Raw genomic sequence first — 24,771 nt, forward strand, 5'->3', positions numbered from 1 at the left:
CCCCAGTGACAGCACAGCAGGCACGAGATTACCAAGCCAGAGTATCTACACAGACAACAGTAACTCCAGATCGTGGTATTGTTTACTGTGTCAAGCTTACCCCAGTTTGTATTTGTAGGTAGGACAGGGGCAGAGGTCCTCGACGTGGTACAAGCACACCAACAGCCCAGGCTTGCAGGGACAATAAACTGCTGACATGAAGCAGGTGGTTTTACACTTCAGACACTGTCGCTCGTCATCAGGGAACAGCTCAAACGTCACCCTCTCCGAGTCGGTCACCCCCTGCAAGACAGTGGTGCCTCACCTCAAAGAGCTGACTGCTACAAAGAGGTGACTATTCCAAGCTAAAACATCAGAAGTTGAATTTATCAAAGGAATAATGAAGTTTAGAAATAAGGTGTTAAACCCAGGTAGGCAGAAATTTTGGTCAATGAAAAATCAGATTTTCTGACTACATTACTGAAAGAACAAATACTACTTTAAAAGTGACATTCTGAGCAATGTTAAAGGGCAGGTGTTAAAACAAGGCAGACAATAAATGGTTCTTTCCCCAGGTGTTCCTCTGGAACTTGGGAAGGAACTATGTACCTCTAAGCCACTGACTCCCCAGGACAGGCACCAGCATGTTCTCACATCACTGTTTCAACTGCTCCTTCATTCATTATAATGAGTCCCACCCCTGGAAGTGTCCAAGGCCAGGCTGGACAAGGCTTGGATCACCCTGGTCTATAGAAGGTGCCCCAGCCCATGGCAGGGAGTGGAACAAGATCAGCCTTGAGGTCCCTTCCAACCCCAACCATTATTTCCTACAACTCACCAGTTTATCAACCTTCTCACGCAACCTCTTCTCCTCTTCAATCATGATTGCCATGTCCTTCTGGACTGTAGATGCCACCACCACATCCAGCACATCTGCCTTGGAGGCCATTTTGCAGATCATCTCATCGTGGGAGAAGACGCAGTAGCGGTTGAGCAGCCGGTAATGCTCCACACACTGGCGGCCCAGGGGCAGCTGTGGGGCACATGGAAGTTATTGGGGTCACCCTCATCCCAAGCAAGGGGGCATCGTGAATGATGGTCAGAAGAGCTCAGGCACAGCAGGCATCAGAAGGTTTGATCAGAAGGCTTACAAGAGTTTATTCAAGATAGTTTCATCTAGTAGAGATTCATCTAAGAGAGAGTTTCCTCATAGCTCGGAGATCATAGCAGTAGTTCTCTTCTCAGCAACATCCACACCTTTTATATCCTCTCACATCCAACATGCCATGACACTATTGGCTGGCCCATTCACCTCACATTCACCAAAGCATCTCATTGGTCACAGGACTCCACACACCACGGGTGCTCACTTAGGGCAGAACTGGCTTGGAACGTACCCAGTCGACGGTGCAGAAGTTCACGGCCTCAGCAAAGTTGAAGCCCTGGTTGAAGCCGCTGTGATAAGCTCTGGGGAAGGTGATCACAAACTCCCCAGCACACTGGTTGGTCCTGTACACCTGTGGGGACAGACAGAGCAGTGTCAGGTCACACCTGACCAGAGCTGCCAGGAGAACACGGATTTCCAACTCCCAGTGACTTCTGTGAGGACTTTGGAGAGTTTTAAACCATAAACCACAACTGGTTTAAACCAAACCGTAAATCACAAGTGGTATCTGGTAACAGGCCACGTAAAACCCCCGAGAGCAAAGGGTTCCCTTCAGCCACACCCCACTCTGAACAGTTCTAGGTCAGCTGTCTGGGCCTGGTTAGCACAGATCCAGCTCTCTCCACTGTGCAGCTGAAGGGGAAGAGAAATTGGGAACCTTAAAGCTCATCCTGCTGTAAATCTGAGACTGTTGGGGTATACAGGCAGCATGCAAGCAGTTGGGTCTTCCTGCATCTTTCCATTTTGGAGGCTACCAAAGCATAGGAGACACTACAAATTTTGCTGCTTTTTCCAGATTTTTCTTTAAGTCCCAAGGTCAGCGTGTCAAAAGCCAATTAAGTTGTAAAGGGACATAATTCCCATGAATAATCTAGTATGGAATAAGATGGAAACTGATGAAAAAATGTTTTTTAAAAACCTAAGGACTTATCCAGGAAAAATAAGAGGATGTGGATGACAAAAAAAAAAGGAAGAATGGGGTTTGGGCCCTTGACAGAAACTCTGTGCCAAAAAAAATGGTGTCTGATTGAACAGACATACAAGAGCTCCTGCCATTGTTCCAAAAGTTGAGCCTAAACCTTCCAGCTGAGACACAGAAACAGAAACATCCAAGATGGATCTCCAGAGAAGAGTCTGCCAGTTGATTCCAAGGGCAATGATTCCATTGCCCATCTGGTCACACTGGCACATTATACTGCACAAGGAAGATGCAACACACATGGAAACCACCACACCAGCTCTGTAATAAAAGTGGCCTCAATTATCAGCTTTAAGCAGAGTTGCCATCAGAGGGGGTTGGGTTTGGGGAGTAGCACAGGAGTCCGACACATACAGGCACCCCGTGGGCCATCAAAGTGTTCGGGTTCATTATGGTGACAAGTTGGTGCAAGAGATCTGGCTGGGACTCAAATAGCTCTGGAGCAAGTTTCTTCATTACATCCTCCAGCTGCTCAGCTGCGTACCCTGGGGCTCCATACCACGTTTTAGGCTCCCCCCTGCAAGATTATTAAAACAAGTTAAAATATAAGCAATCTTTTAAGTTACATTTTTCAGTCTTGTGCTTTAAAACACACCATGTTCAAAAGAAGGGCACATCACCAGGAAGGAATGTAAAGGTTTTGTACCTTCCTGAATCTTCACATTTTACACAGGTCCCTCTCCTCCAGATCTGGCTTTAACTGCCTACACTTCTGAGCAGGTACTTCAAATATTCTGGGGTGGGGGAAAAGTCTGAGAAGTTCTCAGTGAAGTTCTGCTGATTTTGGCACAGGTTCAAAACATAATCTGCTTGTCTTTTCTCATGGACACAAACTCCCTCTTGGGTTTAACAACCACAGCCAGTCCTTTCTGTCTTGTGCTTAACTGCCATAGAAGCAACACAGAGGAAGGAGAAACCAAATTTCCAAATTATGCAAAAGACTTCAAGGGGAAAATAATCCATATCCAGAGGAGGAACAAAGAGCTTTTATCACCAGCTTAGCCCAGTGCAAGCCCAGCTGAGAGAACTGAGGTGCTGCAGGTGTGTCCCAGCAGACACTGCCTCGGGCTTACACTGACACTGGCTCACCAAGATGCTTAGAGAGAATGAGGTTAGAAAAGGTCTTTAGAAAGGAAAAGAGATAAATCCCCTCATCCCAAGACTCCTCAGGAGCTGGGAGAGCAAACCTGACCCAACAGTGTTCTTCTTTTCCATAAATCATGAAGCAATTGGGAGGATTCCAAAGTGTGAATCCAGAAGCCTATCCCTCCTCCCTAGGAGCTTATCCCTGCACTCACACAGCCCATGGGCCAGCAGGATGGACTGTGGAGGGGACACTTACACTGGTGTCACAGGGAGAGGAGTTATGGAGTGTTAAATGAATATGCAGCTTGGGCCTGGTCATCATCCTGGAATAACTCTGCAGTCTTGGACCTGGTCATTGCTCCAGAACAACTCCAGGAGTTCATGAAGACCAGGCACAGATGGCACTGAAAACCATTCCATGTCCAGATCCAGCACTGGGTGAGTCAAGAGTTCGTTCTGCTCCTGGATATGTGTCAGCACCAAGGGATGGGTGACAGCAGAGGTGAACTGTGCTAAACTTGAACCAGGATACTGGAACCAGGGGTCTCCAGGCCTCGGGAGAGCAGGTAAGAGAGAGAGACAACAGTTCTGCTGGAGGTGCTGAGGTGCCAACACTCTGCAGGTGGAGGGAGGTGACAGCTCTTTCTGCACTGCTCCACATCCTGCCTGTACAAATACCAGCAGCAATGATGGGAATTCTTCCTCTCACCAGGACTGACATCTTATTTATTAGTTTCCAAGCATCTTTAGAAGCAGTGATTTGTTCTTTTCTCCTTTACCATGTCTAGAACCAACACAAATCTCAGGATCCTGCAGGAGGACTGTGCCTTCAGCCCTGGGCAAGCTCTGCTGCTGCAGCCTGGGTGACAAAGCTGCCCCAGGACACGAGCTCCTCCCTGGCATGTGGGAACACTGGAGATGGACACACCAACCCCAGGATCTCCCAAGAACCAGCACTGCCTTCTGGAGCCTCTGCAGAGTTTGGAGCTTTGTCTCTGCCAGCAGCAGGTTGTTCAGACTGACTGCTCTGGCCAAAAACAGCTTTAACCAAAACTGTACATTTCCCTCCAACAGGCTAAACCCCAGACTTCAACCTCTGCATTGAAGGGAAATAAAGAGGAATATCTGAAAATGAAAAGAAAAATATTTCAAGGACTTTCCTGCTGGAGGATAAATAAATTGAAAGCAGGTCAGGTAACATTCACATGTGTGTGAATGTATCACACTAAAGCACCTCTCTGGCCTTGCTACAAACACCAATACAATTTGGGGCATGTTAAGGAGGACACAAAGCCATTCAAGCAACAGTGAGTGAAGCTCTCCTAGATGAAATTAAGTTTGTACTGCAAAGAAACTCCTCTCCCACCCACAGTTCTCAGCCTGACTGAAGACCCAGACAAAGGGGAAAAAAGCAGCAACACATGACAGGGAAGATCCTTCCCACCATGTCATCCTGTCCCTCCTTCACTTACCCTCATTCAAACATTTGTTTTAGTAACTGGAAGTACCACAAAAGCAAATGAGTGAAGTCACTGGCTCCTGGGCTGCCCTTCAGCAGCAGCTGTTTAAAGGAGCAGCAACTGAATAAACAGCCAGAAAGGACCCACTGAAGAGCAGCTGGGATGTGGTTACACCATTCTGCTGGAACACTCATGTGGACAAGGAAAGGGAAAGAGCTTGACAGGCTTCAGGAAGAGCAACAAGAACAATCCAGACTTCAGAAAAGCCTTTGTAAGGTGAGAAGTTCAAGAAGTTCGATCTATGTAGAATATCAAAGAGATGGCAAAAATCTGTCCTGATTACACCTGACAAGTGCTGGCTTGATGAGAGGATTTATGACAGCATGAGCCATCCAACAGACAAAACATGCTGGATCTGAGGAGTCAGCTGAAGTTTAGATGATTCTTAAAAAAAAACTCGCATGGTTTTTAGTTTACTTTGAGCATAATACAACACTTGATGGAGTATCTGCTGCAACTCTCATGGATTTTTAAAACTGGGAATGGATGTCTCTTTCCAAAATATGACCTCTTGTCCAAAAGCAAATCAATGTGGGAATTACACTGTCAAATTTAACCCTGCTGTGGCAGGACAGCAGTGGTTACTCTGGCTGAGCTCTAGGAATGTAGTTTTAGTCCACTAATTAAGAGGGGGAAGGGGAATGGAAAAAGGAGATTGTTTCCCAGAGTGGGTTTATCCCTCAAACTCACCAATGCAGATAGTTAATGGAATAGCTCCAGTGGTCTTCTATATGCCAGCAAAAGGAGGAAAAGCACATTCCTACGTACAGCCAGGGCAGTTTCATCCCACAGATGTCTGCAGTGATGTGAGCAAGCACAGACTGCTCCATCACAGGCATGTTGTTTAAATTCCAGCCACTATCAAGGTAGTCCTGAAAGTGGAACAGAACAGTTGCAGGTTTGTACAACAGGAAGTCAAAAGCCCAAGAAGATAAAAAAGCTGAAGAGCAACAGAAGGATCTTTCACAACTGAGAAATACAAGGAACAGGTCAGTGAGTCAAAGACTAAATCCTTCACTGTCTTTGCCCCTTTCACAACCCTGACCTGACCTGCTTTGTTAAAATGAGACCTTTTTTATTTGGTTTTATTCAGTTTGGAAGTTATTTATTAACAACTAGAATAAACCTGCGCTGTTGAATGTCTGATCACAGCAAGTTTTATTTATTCAAACCCCTGATATAATTCTCCTTTTCAAATACTCGGCCAGATACACAAAACAAACACTTTACAAACCAGTTCTATTACTGTGCTTTGAACTAAGGAGACTTATTTAATGCAAAACTGCAATAAGAACCTTCCCAGTGAACTCAAAGACCCACCTCTTCTTCTGGTCTGACTTTAAACTTCCCACCCCTGACTGGGAAGCCGCTGCCAAACTCCTTCGAAGCAATGTCAGCTCCATATTCCACTGTCACATCCTCTTCAATGGTGCTGACAAGTCTCCAGAATTCTTTTTCAACCAGCTCAGTGGGCACCATCTAAGCATGGGAAGAAGAAAAAGGAGTATGTACTGAGGAGTCAGGAGAGAAGAAGCAGGTGCAGCAAAGCTGTTTCAGGGAGAAATCTCCCTTAGCTTGAAGCCTTTCCCTGTTTCAACAAGTGAAAAAACTGCAGCAGAAATGTGGTTCCAGGAGATGCTGCTGCTCTGTTCCCTCAGGAATGGGTGACAGAGTTCTCTTCCCTACAAAACCTCTTCAAGGGTGGGAAAAAACAAACACAAAACACAGGCAGGTGGTGGAACAAGAAACCACGACATCAGCAAGGACCAGGATTCACTGACGCAAATCAGAACGTCTGATTTGGGATTTCATCCCATCAAAACCAGAATTCCTCCTTCCCTCTCCAAGGTAATCTACTTTAAGTACACAAAATGAACTCCCCAGGACAGCACCAGGCTGAGGCAGGAACATACATGTACTGGCATGTTGAAATAGTCTGACTTGAAGGCATCAGCCATTTCTCCGAACGTGCGCAGGGTGTAGTCTCGAGCTGCTTGTTCAAACCCAAAGGCTTCCTGAGGTTTGTTGCACTCCTGCAATTGAAAAGGTAATTGTTTCTGTGTGTTCTGTGTATTAATGTAACCCTGTGCTCAGACTTTACACAAATGGGCTACTGCAACAGAGTGTGAGGGGTAGAAAGGCACCTCACTGAAATGAAATCGCTGCCCCAAAGCAGAGTCAGAAGAAGAATCTCGGCTTGAGCCACCAAATCACAACATTTATTTATTTATTTATTACTCTCCATAAATATTAAAGAATTAACATGCCTAATTTCTCCTTACTCTAGTGGGGCTAAGCAAAGCAAGACCCACAGAGCACCACACTGAAGCACCCAGTGAGACTCCAATTCTAAGCACAGAGAAAAAGCACCAATAAAAATCCAAAATGTTCTTCCAAAGCACACCAACTTTTGGCATTAAGGCACAGCTTTCCACTCTGAAACCCACCCAGCCTCCACTTCACCTTCACCTCCATCCCCCTGTTTGCACAACCTTAAATAACAACAAACTGTGTTTTCAATCCCTACGATCAGTTTCTAAAACCCCACAAAATAACCCGCGTGATGGTTTGTGAGCTCACCTGAGCCAGACACTGGGGACACCTCCAGTCCCCCTTGGGCACGTCATGGAGGGGAGGGATCAAGCAGAAGGTGTGGTAACTGTCATCACAGCCATCACACAGCAGGAGCCTGTCCTCGTCGTTGCCACTGCCACACAGGAGACACACGTACAGATCCACCTGCAACACGGAATTCCAGAGGGGGAATGTGAGCACCCTCAGCTGTCACATCTCCCAGAGCTTGTTTTTGCTTTATCTCTGCAGTGGAAATGATGCAACCAAACACCAAATATTCGTGTAGAGGTTTGAACAGCCCCTGGTGGGATTTATGAAAGCACCACCAAGAGCTGTGGGGATGTCAGTGTGTGGATCCCCTGATGTCTGAGGGAACTGATGGAGAGATTGATATGGAGCAGTTCAGTGTATCCTTGAAGGAAAGCACTTTGGAGTGGACTCTTAGGGAGCAGAGAGCCCCCGTGGAATGTGGGATTCCTTGTAAGCAGTAGGATCTTTCCATGTATTTTAGGCAAACTGACTAACCAATAGGGTCATGACATATTGGACACAAGAATATATAAAAAGTGTAGCCTGAACTAAAAATAAACTCTTAGTTGAAGCCTTCTGGTCAAGCCTTCTGATGCTGCTGTGCCTGATCTGACCAGCATTAACACACACCCTCCTTAACCCCACAAAGGGTGACCCCAACAGAGCTGTAAGCCCTTCCATTGGTGTTCCTTTCCCAAACTGGGAATAATTCTTTTCCCAGAGGACAAGGCTCAGTGCCAGGACAGTTCCCACCAGGATCACTGTGGCCTCAGCAGGCACAGCCCAACCCTGACTGGGCAGGTATAACCCAACACCTGCTGGAAGCTCACACACCTTTTCCTCTTGGTGAGCTCAGGTGTTTCATTTCCACAGGAGAGAAAGGGATTGCTCCTGTTTTTCCCCCAGAGAAGGCACAACCTGCCAGCAGAGCTACAGCTGTTAATTGTGGTGGAGCAGCTCCCAAGAACAGGCACAAGCACTCCAGGCTGGGCAGGGCTCTCTGCTGTCTGTCCCACACCCCACTCTCACCAGCAACAGCCTGGAAGGCTCTCCCCAAACACACAGCAAAGCTGTGAGGGCAGGCAGACCCTCATCTTCCCTGGTTAAAAAAGCAGCAGCACCTCCTGCTCCTCCCCACAACCTTTTTTCATTTGGGAGGTTGGTGGTGTCAGGTATTTGCACTCCTCATTCTCAGCTACAGGTGTGGATTAAACGACAACATGTTTGTTTTAGGAGGGACCCAAGCAGTGGCATGAGCAGAAAGAACCTCTTGAAATCTTCACAAAAGTGAGACAACTACCACTGCTTTGAGGCTGGGGATTTTGGGAGGGGGGATGGTGGTACGTGTAGAGTTGGAGCAGGAACAGGGTTGGGTTTTCTGCTGGTGGTGTGTGTAGAGTTGGAGCAGGAACAGGGTTGGGTTTTCTGCTGGTGGTGTGTGTAGAGTTGGAGCAGGAACAGGGTTGGGTTTTCTGCTGGTGGTGTGTGGAGAGTTGGAGCAGGAACAGGGTTGGGTTTTGTTGGTGGTGTGTGGAGAGTTGTAGCAGGAACAGGGTTGGTTTTTGTTGGTGGTGTGTGGAGAGTTGGAGCAGGAACAGGGTTGGGTTTTCTGCTGGTGGTGTGTGGAGAGTTGTAGCAGGAACAGGGTTGGTTTTTGTTGGTGGTGTGTGGAGAGTTGGAGCAGGAACAGGGTTGGGTTTTCTGCTGGTGGTGTGTGGAGAGTTGGAGCAGGAACAGGGTTGGGTTTTGTTGGTGGTGTGTGGAGAGTTGGAGCAGGAACAGGGTTGGGTTTTGTTGGTGGTATGTGTAGAGTTGGAGCAGGAACAGGGTTGGGTTTATCTGCTGGTGGTGTGTGGAGAGTTGCAGCAGGAATAAGGTTGATTTTTTAAGATGCATCTGGATAACAAAGCTCCCAGTTTAGTCCTGAAATTGTGGAATTAGGGGCAGGTCTGTGGAAGTGCCACAGCCTGCACTGAGCTCCCCTGAAGTTAAAGAGCAACTGGGAGAGGTCAGGTCACAAAACCCACTTCCCACTGGACTAGCCTTTCAAAATGAGTATTTTGAGATTGTACCTTGGAGACACAAAACAAGTTACTTTAGTTATAGATGGTGAAACTTTACTATGCTGTTATTTCCAGCTTTGTAGAGCCAGAAGCTTTAGCAGTGTGGATACTGCAGCAGGCACAGGCACTGCTGAGCTCCAGGAGGAACAGGAGAGGCCTCAGCAGGACAGAAATGACAGGAGGTTTCACTCCACACCCCAGAGAGACCCAGGACAGCAGCAGGAAGGCAGGGGGTACTCACAGCATTGGTGGGTTTTTTAGATCTGACTTTGGATTTGTCCTTCTCTGGTTCCCCAGGGAGGTCTTTCTTCTCAGGGAGCTTCACCAGGCTCCGCATTTCCTTGTCTGAAAAATGAGAGTATCACAAACCATTTCAATGCTTAACACTCCTCATTACTATTTGTTTTATTCATTACTTGTTAGACTGCATCACACCAAGTTATTTGCTCAGTGACTTGTCCCACACACAGTTTCAGTCAGTTTAAGGCAACATTTGAGCACCTGCAGTGCCCCCAGAAATTGGTGTTACCTGAAAATCCAACCACAAGCCAGCACGAGAGCCCACAGTGTCTATTTTAAATCCCATTTAAACTAATTTAAATTAAATCATGAGCAGCTTTATAAGCTAAGATTTTGTTTCCATGTGGTGCTAACAAATGTTGTCAAGAGCTTTGTCCTTCTACTCTTGGGAAAGGGGAAAGGTAAAGTTCAGACTCCTTGAAGGAAAAAATTAAGTTACAAAACACCACAATCTACACAAATTCTTGAAAGAAGGATATGGAGTGAACAAAGGACTGACAGACTGCTCAGGTATTTTAAATTACTGCATAGTTGTAAACAATCCCTAGATCTGTTTGGCCAAATTATTTGTCAATAAGCCTATTCTTCTGTTTGATGGCATTAAATATTGTTTCTCAGTCTGAAATTATTATACCTAAGGACAGATAACAACAGACTCAGGATTGTTGATAGCAGCAATTTAATCACATGATGGGAACTTTATCATTAAGCTCAAAACATCTTTTGCCTCCATGAGTTTAATTTCCTGGTATCAAAGCCAAATTCTTTCCCAAAAGTGTCAGACATCTGACACATTCTTAAAATTTGAGTTTCTTCTGTTTAAAGCTCATGGACTGATGCTATTTAAAATACAAACCAGAAATCTGGCTTCAATCTCATTTCTGATTGCTCTGGAAGGGACACCCAAGTTTCAAAGAGCAGAAGTTTTTTTTAAACTGAAATTATCTTCTACAAGAAAAACAAAAAATACTCCCAAACCACAAAAGAACTTTTACTATAAAAATTTTAAAATCAAGTTATCAGAAAGTTGGGATTAGACTGGAGTTGGACCAAGGGTTGGACTTGATGATCTCAGAGGTCTTTTCCAACCCAATCGATTCTATGATAATTTTTTAATATTTGAACAGTTCCAACTGTTGAATTTCACTCTGGTCCTACAATTTGTTAGTACAAAGCCCCAGGAGCTGCACTCCCACTGGGTTTCACTCACCACTGTCACTCTTTGGAGGGGCACATCCCATCCTGCGCCTCAGGTTGTGAGTTCTGGATTCTGCAGGCTCAGACTCAGTTTTAATATTGGTTGCCTTAAAAGAAAGAAAAGAAAGAAAAAAGTCACATCCTCATCTGGAGGGTTTTGGTTTGGCACTTGAACTCGGGGAGATGGTCCCTGTCAGCTCATCCCCAGCTGGGTTGGGAATCTCCAGCTGTTCCTGCTCTCAGGGTGTGCCCACAGTGAGTCCCAGCTAAAGGTCTTGCCAGGTCCCTTCCAATCTGTGGCAGTTTTGGCTTTAGTTTTAGCTGGGCCTCAATTTAACAGGCTCAGAGAATCCACGTAGATTAGGAGAGACAGAGGTCACCTGACTTAAGTAACCAAAAAAAAAAGTGACCTCAGCACTGTCTGGAACTGCCTGAAGGGAAGTTCTGCCCAGGTGGGGGTTGGTCTCTTCTCCCAGGCACTCAGCAATAGGACAAGGAGGCACGATGGGCTCAAGCTCTGCCAGGGGAAATTTCAGTTGGAGAGCAGGAAAAACTTCTTTGCAGAGAGAGTGCTCAGGGATTGGAATGGGCTGCCCAGAGAGGGGGTGGATTCCCCATCCCTGGAGGTTTTTCAACTGAGCTTGGCCGTGGCACTGAGTGCCATGATCTGGTAAAGGGACTGGAGTTGGCCCAAGGGTTGGACTTGATCTCAGAGGGCTTTTCCAACCCAATCCATTCTGTGATTCTGTGGATGTGGCACTGAGTGAGAATCCACCACGTCTTGATTCAACCCCACTGTGATCACCAGCCCAGGGCACAGAGTGCCAGAGTGATCACAGTGGGGTTGGATCAAGGGTTGGACTTGAAGATCTTGGAGGTCTTTTCCAACCCAATCCATTCAAGGATTCTATGAAATATTTCACACCAGATGATGCAAACCTGAGATATAAATACAGCAGAGCAGGAGTGTTCTCTCAGTTCCATCAGGTCTGCAGTATGAACAGGACACTCTCCTGCTGTCCTGGCCTTGCTGCTGTCACTGCTACTTCACATTTTGTTTTAGTTCAGGGAAGTAGAAACATTTTATTTTTATTCTTTCTTTCTGTTCCTTGCTGGGTGTCTTTTAAGGTGCTTTATGAATCAGGAGTAATGAAATCTGGGTTTGGTGGGAAGTAGAAAATTGCTGTTACATCTAACTTGTGTAAATGTGTGTTATATTGTAGTTTTCTTTTAATTTTTGCTTTTCTTTATAAATATAGTTAAAGTTTGAACCTGTTTTGAGTTTTTTTTCTTTCCTCCTGACAGTTTCAGTCAGTGTAAGGCAACATTTGAGCACCTGCAGTGCCCCCAGAAGTTTGTGTTAACTGAAAATCCAACCACGAGCCAGCACTGCAGCCCACAGTGTTTATTTTCAATCCCATTTAAACTGATTTAAATAAAGAGCAAGGGGAGGGAGGCTCTGACTCTGTGTTGGGCAGTTGGCATTTTGCCAGATCAAAATCCCACTCCAGGATTTCCCAGTGTGAGACACAAACACTTCCCTGAGGGCTTGGAACTTGTGACCTGCCCCATTCCAGGGAGCAGCCAGGCTGGGGGGACTCAAAGAGTTCAGTTAAATTCAGAACCATTTAATACTTACAAAACAATCTAAAGAGACACCTGAAGTTCTGAAATACTTGTCTTCAATTATTTACAAACAGGTCAGAGAGAAATAACACAGGGAACAACATATGGGAGATTTGAAAGCAAATCCTACAAGAAGTCCATGGCAATAATGACATCCAGCTTTGGCTCTGCTGTCAGTGGGACCCAGTAAGAAGCAAAGGCACAGGGAACTCTGGGCTGTCACAGATTCTCTTGAGAGGCAGAACATGCTCCAGGCTCCAAAGCAGGGCCCTTGGTGCATTGTGGAGCTTTCAACACAGAATAATGTTTTTCCATTTAGTTCTTACATTTCTTCCCTGAAGTTTTCAGACTGTGGGAAACAACCCTGAAATCCCTCAGTATTACGAGGGATTTCTCCAACATTGTATTTTTTAAGCTTAATTCCTTGAGGAGATGAGTTCATGCAACAAGTCAGTCACTATCACACACTCCCTGAAGCCCAAATGATGGTTCTGTGGCCCAGGACTAAGGCAGGATTGAACCCAGACCCAGGTACTCCAAGGGCTGTTGTTCAGTTTGGGATTTTCTGAAGGTTTTGGTTGTTTGAGTTGGATTTTTACAGAGTTGGTTTTGACATCCAAGGGTTGGACTTGATGACCTTGGAGGTCTTTTCCAACCCAATCAATTCTATGATTCTATGATTATTTCTCCATCACTTTTTGTATTCTCTTTGTCCTCCATCAGACCAGACAGAGCTCTCATTGCTTAAGACATGCAATAAAAGCAGCTGTTCATTCAAGTGAAGCCTCAGGGCCAGTGAGTGTCCTGAGCCTCCAGCAGTGAGGGACAGACCCCTCAGCTCCTGCAGCTCCACCTTCTCTGTGTCTCATTCTGGGCTTCAGGGTGCCACAAGAGCAGCTCTTGGTTTTGGCCAGAGCCTTTTATCACATCAGTTATCTCACTTTCACCTCCCCAGCATTGTTGTGGTCTTTCACACTGAACTTTCCTACCTGAAGCATCTAAAAAATCCTTTGCATTTCAAACCCAGCCTGCACAGTCACTGCCCTTTTCCTTTCCTGCATTTCCTCCTGACTGTTTACTCACCAGGTAGGAAAGGGCAAGGTGTGTGTGACAACTGCAAACTAACACTTATCCTACAGGCCATAATAATTTGCAGTGTTTCCCTGTGGTTCACCTCTTTGAAAGGTTTATGGGCAGCCTTTGGAAAGCAGGAAACATCAAACTGGCAAACATGAGAATGAATTTAAGATTTACAGTTTAAGACACTGACATATCCTTGTGCAGCTCAAGGAGTTGTGACACATGAACCAAACATTACATTGCAACCAGATCAGTGCAAATGCCAACTGTTTGGATCTTCAGTGTTGAATAAAATGGATTTAATCACCGTGGCTGAAATGGAACAGAAACGTTCACATTAACAAATCTTGTGGAAATTATTGCCTTACAACACTGCAGCTCCTTGCTAAGCCAGGCAGTCCCTGCTGCTCAGCTGAGCCTTTGAGCTGTGTGTTCCAATTCTATTCTTAATCAAGGACTTTTTTCCACAAAAATTATGTGCATGGCACCAGTGGTGCCTGGGACAAGAGCTGAGAGGGCAGAGCTTTGCCTTTTGGTGAAGGATGAGCTGTTGGTTGCCACTGAAATGACAAAAAAGTGCCCTCCTTTTTAGTGCCACCTGACTCCAGTGCCAGAGAAACAGCTGGAATTTTAGTGGGTATTTCTCCTGCTGTTAATTCTTAAGGGATCCATGAGAACAAGAATCCTGCAGACACTCCAAATGGAAAGTTTCAGCCCAAACCACTGAGCTTTGCTCAGATTTATAAATCCACTTGTAACCAGGTATTTGAGTGGAAAAGCTTTAGAAGCCTTAATTGTAACTCATTAACTAAGCATAATTACAGGCAGAATTTGCAACAACTAAGCTGTACTATTGGTACTAATAAAGACCAAGACCAGAACAATGGGAGTTAATAAGAGTCTGAAACGAACCGTGACCTTCCTAACTGATGATGTCACCACTAATCAGACCCTCTCCTGGGAATATCCTCCCCTTCTCTTCATCTGCTCAGACAAAAGAAATAAGAACTCTCTGGAGACAGGATCATCAGGCTGGAGCCACAGGATTACTGTTTTCCAGCAGAAAGGGAGACACATCATGATCTCCTAAAATAAGTCTTCACACTGAGATATAATCAATACATTTTGTGCTTATCCAAATAAATATTATTTCTTAAGCACATTCAAGATTGTACAAAACCACACTGGCTTCATGTTATGCTTTTTTTCCATATATTGCATAGGTAAATTAACAAAAATTGACAGAATCCAAGAGTGAAAAATGAAATACAGCAAAGGTAATGTAATAACCAAAACCTTCCCTGCTCCAACAGCAGGCAAAAGCTCATGAGAGATGTACAGAAAATCCCAGCACACTGACAGAGTAACTGCAGCTCACCAGCTGAGAATAACAGATCAAAGCTGCTTCATTCCCAGTGTGTCACCTGCACTCCAACCTGAGAGCTCCAGAGTATTTACAGTCCTGCTAAAAGCACCACCCCCCTGTGCCCACTCCTGAACAGCAGAGACTCCCAGCAAACCTCAGCAACACAACTCTGAACATCCCACACAACTCTTACCCTATTATTTATGATTGATGCAACTATAAATGTTTACCAATGTCCCAGTTCAGCAGGTGGGACCAGTTTATCCCTGTGTAGGTGTGACCAAAGCTGTGCATTCTAAACCCTCTGGGCCACTGCCCAGGAACTGTTCCCAATGGCCCATTGGCAGCAGCTGCCCAGGGCACAGCTGAGCCCTCAGGCTGGGAGCTGGCTGGGAAAGAAGCCTGGGAGAGAGGGGAGTGTTCCAGGTGGGCATCACACAGCCCTGGGAGACAGGAACTGGGAGAACTCCCCTCCAGGGTGTCCTTGGCATCTTCACACCCACCTGAGGGCTCAGCTCTGCCCATGGGCCAGCAACGATTCCAAAATCCCCCCTGACTCCCACAGTCAGATCCCCCAGTGTGGAACTCCCTGCCCTGGGGGAGGCACTGGGGGCTCCCACCTGGACATGACGGGAGAGAATCTTGGGGTTTGGGGACTTCTGGGACCACCTGTCGGATCCAGAGAAGGAGCAGACCCTCAACAGGAGGAGACCACCACTCTCAACCAGACTGTGACCAGCACAACCAATGGCAAAGCTGAGCTCAGCTATGCAGCAGCTGTTCCCACACTGGAACTGGAGGGACTGGAGCACAAGTGCTGTGGGGAGAGGCTGAAGGAGCTGGGGGTGTTCAGCCTGGAGAAGAGGAGGCTCAGAGGCGACCTCAGCACTGTCTGGAACTCCCTGAAGGGAAGTTCTGGCCAGCTGGGGGTTGGTCTCTTCTCCCAGGCACTCAGCAATAGGACAAGGGGGCACGATGGGCTCAAGCTCTGCCAGGGGAAATTGAAGTTGGAGATCAGGTAGAAATTCTTTGCAGAGAGAGTGCTCAGGCATTGGAATGGGCTGCCCAGAGAGGGGGTGGATTCCCCATCCCTGGAGGGTTTTTCAACTGAGCTTGGCCGTGGCACTGAGTGCCATGATCTGGTAAAGGGACTGGAGTTGGCCCAAGGGTTGGACTTGATGATCTGTGAGGGCTTTTCCAACCCAATCCGTTCTGTGACACACCCCTGTGCCCACAGCCCTCACCTCGGCCGTCAGGCGCTTGGCACGGCGCGCGGGCGGGCAGGTCTCGGACGGCGGCACCGACTGTCTCTGGGGGATGTCGTGGGGCTTGTACTCCTTGTCCTTCGTGTCACTGCTCAGATCTGGCTTCTGCAGGCACTAAAGAGACACAGTTTGATTACTTAATTTCTGCCTCCCAACACGATTTCTGTGGCTCTTGGGAAAGAACAGAGACAGGGCTCTAATACGGACTGTGCTGAGTTAATAAACAGCATGAAAGACAAGGGGAATGTGACCTATTTGAACAAGTCACAAAGTCACTTTTTCCTGCCTATTTAGTGACTGCAATAACCACAGAAAAGGATCTTAAATAAAGCTAAAGTCATTCTGGAAGTGTTAGCACCAAACATTTCTCTGTGTGAAATCCCAGCCCCAACTCTCCTGCCAGATGGGGCTTCTGCAGACTGTGGTGCTGCTCCTCAGGTTGCATTGCTGTGATGCCAACAGACAGAGCAATATAAAAGCAAATTACAGCCCATGAAACATCCCTGCCCTAACTGAAATACAGCCTTGTCCAATGGACATCCCAGAAAATGCCTTCTCCCATGTTTTGGAGAGGACAACTCCTCCATGAATTAAGGGCAGAAGGGAAAAGATGCAAAAACAGTTTCAGTTCTTTCAAGTTGCTGAATGAACACATTTAATTGCTGAAAACTGTGCAGATTTTTGGCAAGGAACAGAATAATTATTGACAATTCCCCGTTTGTTAAGCCACACAACACTCAGTACCAGCAGACAAAATGTAACAGTTTTTAATGACTAAACAGCAAATCCTACAGAAAGAAAAAAAGTCTCCTGTTGCCAGGAAGTAATTCACAGGAATTGCTGGATCCACATTTCCCCTGTTCCCATCACAAGTATTTTCTCAGCAAGAGAGAACAGTAAAGAACCACTGCAGTGGTGTGAGGGTGATGATGCTCCACAGACAGCAGAGAAATCGGATTTTCAGGAACAAATGACAGCCAGAAGGGAGGATGGAGAAGGAGGAAGAAGTGGTATTGTAGAAGACAAGTCTATGCTGAAAGAATCATGTATTTAACAAAAAAGCAGTATCAGGCATGGGCAGCAGGATGTGATTAACCACCACCCACAGCCAGCCCACAACTCTGACCAAAGAAACTTCCAGAACTGCTGATTTCCTTTGCATTGCCTTCAGCCCCAGACCTTAAGCACACACCAGAAGATGAATCACAGGATCACAGAATGTTTGGGCTGGAAGGGACCTTAAAGATCACCTCATTCTAAGCCCCTGCCACGGGCAAGGACACCCCTTCTGCTAGACCAGGCTGATCCCCACCCAACCTGGCCTTGAATGTTTCCAGAGATGAGGAACCTCCCAAAGACCTTCCTTTGAAGATGATGTGAATCATCTCACATCAACATCAGTGGAAGAAAGTAAAAAACCCCAGTGATTTTTCAGAACAGCAAAGGACAGGAAGAAAAGGTGAGTAGAAAAGTGATAAAAATGAGAGAACAGGTTTAGATGTTTATTAGCAGCAATTAAATCAGTAATTAACACATAAGACAATCAGGCAGGCTCTCTGTACTTGCAGAACACAACTGGGTACCCCAACTACACATCCATGGAGGGAAGAACCACCCAAATCCAGAGGTGCTTGTTTTGCTCCAGGAACAGCAAAGGGTGCCAGAGAACCCTCTCACACTGAAAGATCTTTATTAGAGGCAGACACATATGAATCTCTGGAAATATGAATCCCACTCAGGCCACTAAAGCCTCAGCTTGGAAAAGAGACCAGACACACAATTACTGAACCAGTTGGATCCCAGGCACTCAGCAATAGGACAAGGGGGCACGATGGGCTCAGGCTCTGCCAGGGGAAATTGAAGTTGGAGAGCAGGAAAAAATTCTTTGCAGAGAGAGTGCTCAGGGATTGGAATGGGCTGCCCAGAGAGGGGGTGGATTCCCCATCCCTGGAGGTTTTTCAACTGAGCTTGGCCGTGGCACTGAGTGCCATGATCTGGTAAAGGGACTGGAGTTGGACGAAGGGTTGGACTTGATGATCTCAGAGGTCTTTTCCAACCCATTCTGTGATTCTGTGGATGTGGCACTGAGTGAGAATCCACCATGTCTTGATCCACCATGTCTTGATCCAACCCCACTGTGATCACCAGCCCAGGGCACTCAGTGCCAGAGTGATCCCAGTGGGGTTGGATCAAGGGTTGGACTTGATGATCTCAGAGGTCTCTTCCAACCCAACTGAGAAGAGAAGAGCAACGAGGCTGGAGAAGGGACTGGAGCACAAGTGCTGTGGGGAGAGGCTGAGGGAGCTGGGAGTGTTTAGCCTGGAGAAGAGGAGGCTCAGAGGTGACCTCAGCACTGTCTGGAACTGCCTGAAGGGAAGTTCTGGCCAGGTGGGGGTTGGTCTCTTCTCCCAGGCACTCAGCAATAGGACAAGGGGGGCACGATGGGCTCAAGCTCAGCCAGGGGAAATTGAAGTTGGAGATCAGGAAAAAATTCTTTGCAGAGAGAGTGCTCAGGCATTGGAATGGGCTGCCCAGAGAGGGGGTGGATTCCCCATCCCTGGAGGTTTTTCAACTGAGCTTGGCCGTGGCACTGAGTGCCATGATCTGGTAAAGGGACTGGAGTTGGACCAAGGGTTGGGCTTGATGATCTCAGAGGTCTTTTCCAACCCAGTTGATTCTGTGATTCCCTGATTCTGACTGCAGAGAGAAAATACAAACAGGTGGTGTTCAAGGCAGGACTAAGAGCTTACCTTGAAGGTTAATGCTAAAAACTTTACTTGGAATTCAAAATTTGCCCGTGGTTTCTGCACTGCCTTCCCCACCACCACACACCTGGTCACCTGCACAACACCAAGCATGAAATGCAGCCTCACAAAGTAACTACAGACCCCTGAGAAGGGACTGGCTGCTGAATTAACTGCAGCTTACCAAGAGACTGGCTCCTGACTGGAACAGGTTGTAGGGGTAGAGGATCCGCTCGTAGTGTGCCCGGATGTGGGAGCCCACGGCCTTGCCAGGGGCAAAGCCCATCCTCGTGGCTATTTTGGTCCATTTCCTCTCCTTGCAAACCACATCAAAGCCTCCTTGTTCTGCAACTAGCTGGAAAGGGAAAATAAAGTGCTCATGTATTGAATGCACATCAATTCAACAGTAGGATTATCAGAGTTTAAGGAAAAAGGCAGCGCAGTACAAAAATTGATGTTTTAAACCAGAAAAATAAAGATTTTAAAAAAGCCCCACAACACATAAAAGTTGTTTTAAAGCAATAACTGGAATGTGTAACACTTAACCTATTTAGGAATTACAAACAAGTCAGCACCTGTGCTCAATGCACAAAGTTACTCAGCCTACTCTGGGAATTTATTTCCCTGCAGTTTGTCACTTTGTATCCCAACACGACTTTCTAGCACAGGACACTCAGTTCTCACTGGAACAACTGCTATGAAATAAGCTCCAAAAAACCCAATAAAAACTCCCCTAAACACGAAGAAAAGAGAGAGAACATAACCTTGGGGTCAGAGAATCCCACCTGTTACTATCAGAACAAGTAAACTTCTCCAGAAGTTTAACAAGTTTCATTCTGAAAGTAATTGGATTTTTTTCTCATGTATTTCTAATGGAAGAATTTTTCTCTCCCTGCTGTCATTGCTCAGGAACTTTCTCCAGTTAAGCCTAAGTTTAGTCTTGACCAGTTTATATGGAAGTTCAGTAAGAGCTGGAAATTTAATATGATCTCCCAGCTCACAGGAAAACTTCCATGAGTGTATTACTTATCTTTCCATGATAATGTAATTTTAGTCTTACTGTTACATTGGCTGTGTTAGCTTGGAAAAAGAAATACCTTTTCCATACCCCAAAATCATCCCTGGCAGTGATACCACCCCAGGAACTGAGGCATCACAGCAGCTTTTGAGTTTCTCCCTAACAGTCTTACTCTATTAAGCTGAAATAAATCCAAGATCTTCCTCTCCACGTGTGGAATTTTCAGGGTGCATCCTTGAAGCTCCCAAAACTTTGCAATCTGGTCCAGAAAATTCAGCTTTACACGAGTTTGGGCCTGAAAACAAAGAAACCAATGAGTGAAGTGCATGCTAAAGGCAGGGGTGGGGTTTGTACCCCAGAGTGCACAGACTCAGCTGCCTCCCTGGCTGTGCCCTCTGCATTTCTCCCTCTCAACATCTGGGAAAAAAACCCCAATTCTGTGTCTTTTCTCAAGTCACTTTTTGTTGCTTTTTACTGCACTGAGAAAAGTACTTTGTGAGAACAGCCAAGCAATGCTAAAAACTCCCTAAAGCAGCTGCATTGTGAGGATTTACTGCATTTATTACATTAATTATTGCAATAGTTTATTCAATTTGATATTTTAAGAAACCAAAAATAAACCAATATTTTAAAGAAAGGATATATTTTAGAAATTTCTGGTGTATTTATTTCACTTTTAAGGATACAAACAGGTCAGAACACAAAGAAAGCCTGGCTGGTTGCACAGCAGTTCCCACAATAAGGTCACTGCATTGTTGTTGTGTTGAAGATGAGTAATTTAAATTTTTACATATTTTATTTTCAAAACATTTTCTATTCTTGAAATAAAACCCAGCCATGTTTGTCTGTAGCTTGTCTGTAAACTCCAAGGAGTTCTGAACACCTTGTGGTCACACAAATCCCTCTCTCAGCATCCCAGGGTGGTGTCTGAGCCCTTCCCTGGCACGTCACAGGACATCAGAAAGCAGAAATCAGGAAAAAAATCAGGCACAGAGTCACTGCCACCCCAAGTGGTACCAGCACTGAGCCAGCCTGGGCTCCACACTCCCTTTCCAGTCTCAGTTCATGGAAGCAGTGAATGAAAGTACTTGTGAACAGCAAATTTCCCCCAGATGAATCCAGATTTTGCAACTGTTTCTTCCAAAGGCTGGTTATTTTTAAAGCACTCCAAGTGTTTCATCTCTCCTCCTTTTGAAAGATGCTGCATGTGTGCAAAGCACAGACACAGATCTACTGCAGAGCTTGAGTTTAACCACTTAGAAGCACTTCTGTGTGGAAAAAACCTGATTTATGCTCTTTTAATGAGCTTTAACTTTACTTTGCATGCTTGGAATGTTTTTAACCAGGTTCTGAAACAGATCTGAGTTTCTGTGCTAATTAAAAACTGCTGTTGAGAGGTCCCAAGTGCTGCCACTCTGGGCCCATCCTTGGGCAAACATCACCTCTCAGAGACACATGGGCACACCTGGGAGCAGGAAAATGGTGAGATTGGCTCAGTTGGTTAAAACTTGGCTGTAATAACTCCAAGGTCATGGGTTCAATCCCCTGTGTGGGCCATTGACTTAAAGAGTTGGACTTGGATGATCCTTGTGGGTCCCTCCCAACTCAGAATAGTCTGTGAGTCTGTGAAGTTCAGCTTGGCCATTTTACCTCCAGCTCGTTGAGCCTCTGGATCCTCGGAGTGAAGTGGAGCTTGTCGACATCGCAGGCGAACGGAGGCTGCCAGTCCTGCAACACAGCAGAGTTCCATCAAAACACCAGGAAAAGGAGGGAAATTTCTCTGTGTGACAGTCAAACACCAGGTGATTGAAGCAGCAGGAGGCCCCTGGGGCCCCCCAAAGCCTCTGGAGCCCCTCCGGCCCATGGTGGGAACACAGAGATGGACCCTGACCCACCAGGGCTGCTCTGGGCTCCAAATGCCTTCAGGGGAACAAGGCCAGAAAAAGTGAGAAACATCACTGTGACCTCAGCACTGTCTGTAACTGCCTGAAGGGAAGTTCTGCCCAGGTGGGGGTTGGTCTCTTCTCCCAGGCACTCAGCAATAGGACAAGGGGGCACAATGGGCTCAAGCTCTGCCAGGGGAAATTGAAGTTGGAGATCAGGTGGAAATTCTTTGCAGAGAGAGTGCTCAGGGATTGGAATGGGCTGCCCAGAGAGGGGGTGGATTCCCCATCCCTGGAGGTTTTTCAACTGAGCTTGGCCGTGGCACTGAGTGCCATGATCTGGTAAAGGGACTGGAGTTGGCCCAAGGGTTGGACTTGATGATCTGGGAGGGCTTTTCCAACCCAATCCATTCTGTGATTCTGTGGATGTGGCACTGAGTGAGAATCCACCATGTCTTGATCCAACCCTACTGTGATCACCAGCCCAGGGCACCCCGTGCCCTGGGCTGGTGATCACAGTGGGGTTGGATCAAGGGTTGGACTTGATGATCTCTGAGGTCTTTTCCAACCCAATCCATTCTATGACTCTATGATCAAGTCAGTGTCATTGTCTACACCTCAAAATATTTTCCTGTGCCTTTAAAATAGGTAATGGAACCACAAAATCAGTCACAGTTTGGCACTAAAGATCTGTCCTGCACTGTGAACCTCCACAGAGTCCTGGAATTGCTGAGGTTGGAAAATAATTATTCTTCAGGTTTAAATCCAGCTTGAGTCTCTCTCACTTCATTAATGGTTCATCTGGGCAAAGGGAGACCTGGACTGCACAAACCCTTGGAGCCTGACAGGCTCATTGCTTCCCCTTGCACTGCAGCCACCTGAGGAAGAAGTCCCAGCACTCTCTATACAGCTGTTTATTCTAAAACACAAGTAATGTCATTATTTTCAGGTCATGGAGTGTAACCCTCAAGCAGCAGCACCACTGTGGTCACCAATAACCTTGTCCCCAAGTGCCACATCCACACACCTGGACATGCCCAGGGATGGTGACACCACCTGTGCCACTGCCTGGCAATTACCTTGGCTGCAAACATTCAGAAAGAGCTGGAACACGACCAATTTTAAAAAAATTTCATTATTATTTTGATAAATTACCTTCAACTGGCAGTGCTGTTTATAAACACAACTATAAAGCCATTTTATCTTTTAGATCTCTGACATCCATCTCACTCACTTGATTTGGCAATACACACATTCACAAAACCAAATTAATTTGATTTAAACTTGTCAGGAATTTATTGCATATAATGTTATCATATTATCACTAATTACAGAATGAAGATAACACACAAGAAAGCCACTGATAGTGGAGTAAGACAAGAGCTTTGCACCAGGAAAATTCCTCAGTGTTGGCAGCAACTGAAGTAAGAGCAGCATCATAAACACAGGATTTGTGGTTTTAGCAGTCACAGAGAATATGAAAAATAGCATTAAAAAAACCATCAATGGTTTGCAAAGCAATTATCCTGCATAACAAACAAGGCACAAGAGTCACTGAGAGCACAGAGAACCTGGAGAGCAAGAGGACAATCCACAACCTTTATCAAGCTTGGGTTGACTAGTCCAGACCTCAAAATTGGTAAGCAAAGCTTTCTGATCCTACAAAGCACTTGCAGCACATCAAGACTTGACAAAGGCAGTTGCAATTAAAATCTGAATCGGAAATTGGACAATGGTAGGGGGTCAGGATGACAAATTACCAGGAGGACACTCAACACTCGACCAGTGGGACACTTTCCTCAATTATTTTCCTGCTTTTAACCCCAAGACTAAGGCTGGTGCCTTATTGTGTTCTTAAACAATTCAGTAACATTAACCCTTCTTTTATTGTCTGTTTTCTTTGCCAGAACACCAAATGCAGTGAATCCAGCAAATCTGACAAAGAGAATGGTTGATATTCTCCTCTAATACCCTGCTGTCTGATGAATCACTGGTGGCCCTCAAGCTGTAAGATGAGAAGCACAACTGGGAACAGTTGGGCAGGATCTGAAGTGTTGCACTTCAACAGGACAAGTCTGACTCCCAAGCTGAGCCAACTGTTTACATCATTACTCACAACTCTGGAGTTTGCTTGTACCAAAGAGAGGGAGACACCAGACAGGCACCCAGCCCAGGAGGGGACACTGTGATGACACACAGGACCCTTGAGACATTCTGTGGCCCAAATTAAATTGCCCAGGGGAGAACTGTAGGGTCCTGAGAGCTTTGCTTAGGCTGTGAGTAAATGAAACCAAAGGGGCTGTGCTGCCTCACTGCTTGGCTTAGCAAAGAGCCAGGTGGGCTCAGGACCAGATACAAATACACCAGATCCTCCAATAAGGCTCTACAAAGGAATAAAGTGAATCATAGAATTACAGAATAGAATCACAGAATGGATTGGGTTGGAAAAGACCTCTGAGATCATCAAGTCCAACCCTTGGGCCAACTCCAGTCCCTTTACCAGATCATGGCACTCAGTGCCACGGCCAAGCTCAGTTGAAAAACCTCCAGGGATGGGGAATCCACCCCCTCTCTGGGCAGCCCATTCCAATCCCTGAGCACTCTCTCTGCAAAGAATTTTTTCCTGCTCTCCAACTTCAATTTCCCCTGGCAGAGCTTGAGCCCATCGTGCCCCCTTGTCCTATTGCTGAGTGCCTGGGAGAAGAGACCAACTCCCAGCTGGCCAGAACTTCCCTTCAGGCAGTTCCAGACAGTGCTGAGGTCACCTCTGAGCCTCCTCTTCTCCAGGCTGAACACCCCCAGCTCCCTCAGCCTCTCCCCACAGCACTTGTGCTCCAGTCCCTTCTCCAGCCTCATGCTCTTGGCTAAGCAATGAGCCAGGGCTGTCCCCAGGTGG

At 46.2% G+C, this 24,771-nt stretch overlaps 1 protein-coding gene across 1 annotated transcript in view; it reads right to left on the minus strand.

The window, feature by feature from the left end:
• The window catches only part of KDM5B (lysine demethylase 5B), a 56,584-nt gene that overhangs the window by 18,228 nt on the left and 13,585 nt on the right, over nucleotides 1-24,771 (minus strand). The window contains exons 2-15 of the mRNA XM_071578451.1: nucleotides 21,643-21,720; nucleotides 20,165-20,287; nucleotides 19,159-19,329; nucleotides 16,210-16,344; nucleotides 10,907-11,000; nucleotides 9,638-9,741; nucleotides 7,310-7,468; nucleotides 6,643-6,762; nucleotides 6,050-6,208; nucleotides 5,420-5,601; nucleotides 2,478-2,640; nucleotides 1,377-1,496; nucleotides 818-1,012; nucleotides 101-282 (exon numbers count right to left, since the gene is read on the minus strand). Coding sequence (XP_071434552.1) covers nucleotides 101-282; nucleotides 818-1,012; nucleotides 1,377-1,496; nucleotides 2,478-2,640; nucleotides 5,420-5,601; nucleotides 6,050-6,208; nucleotides 6,643-6,762; nucleotides 7,310-7,468; nucleotides 9,638-9,741; nucleotides 10,907-11,000; nucleotides 16,210-16,344; nucleotides 19,159-19,329; nucleotides 20,165-20,287; nucleotides 21,643-21,720 — 1,985 coding nt within the window. The remainder of the gene's footprint in view (nucleotides 1-100; nucleotides 283-817; nucleotides 1,013-1,376; nucleotides 1,497-2,477; nucleotides 2,641-5,419; nucleotides 5,602-6,049; nucleotides 6,209-6,642; nucleotides 6,763-7,309; nucleotides 7,469-9,637; nucleotides 9,742-10,906; nucleotides 11,001-16,209; nucleotides 16,345-19,158; nucleotides 19,330-20,164; nucleotides 20,288-21,642; nucleotides 21,721-24,771) is intronic.

Source organism: Pithys albifrons, chromosome 28 (assembly GCF_047495875.1).
Source record: "Pithys albifrons albifrons isolate INPA30051 chromosome 28, PitAlb_v1, whole genome shotgun sequence".
NCBI lineage: Eukaryota > Metazoa > Chordata > Aves > Passeriformes > Thamnophilidae > Pithys > Pithys albifrons.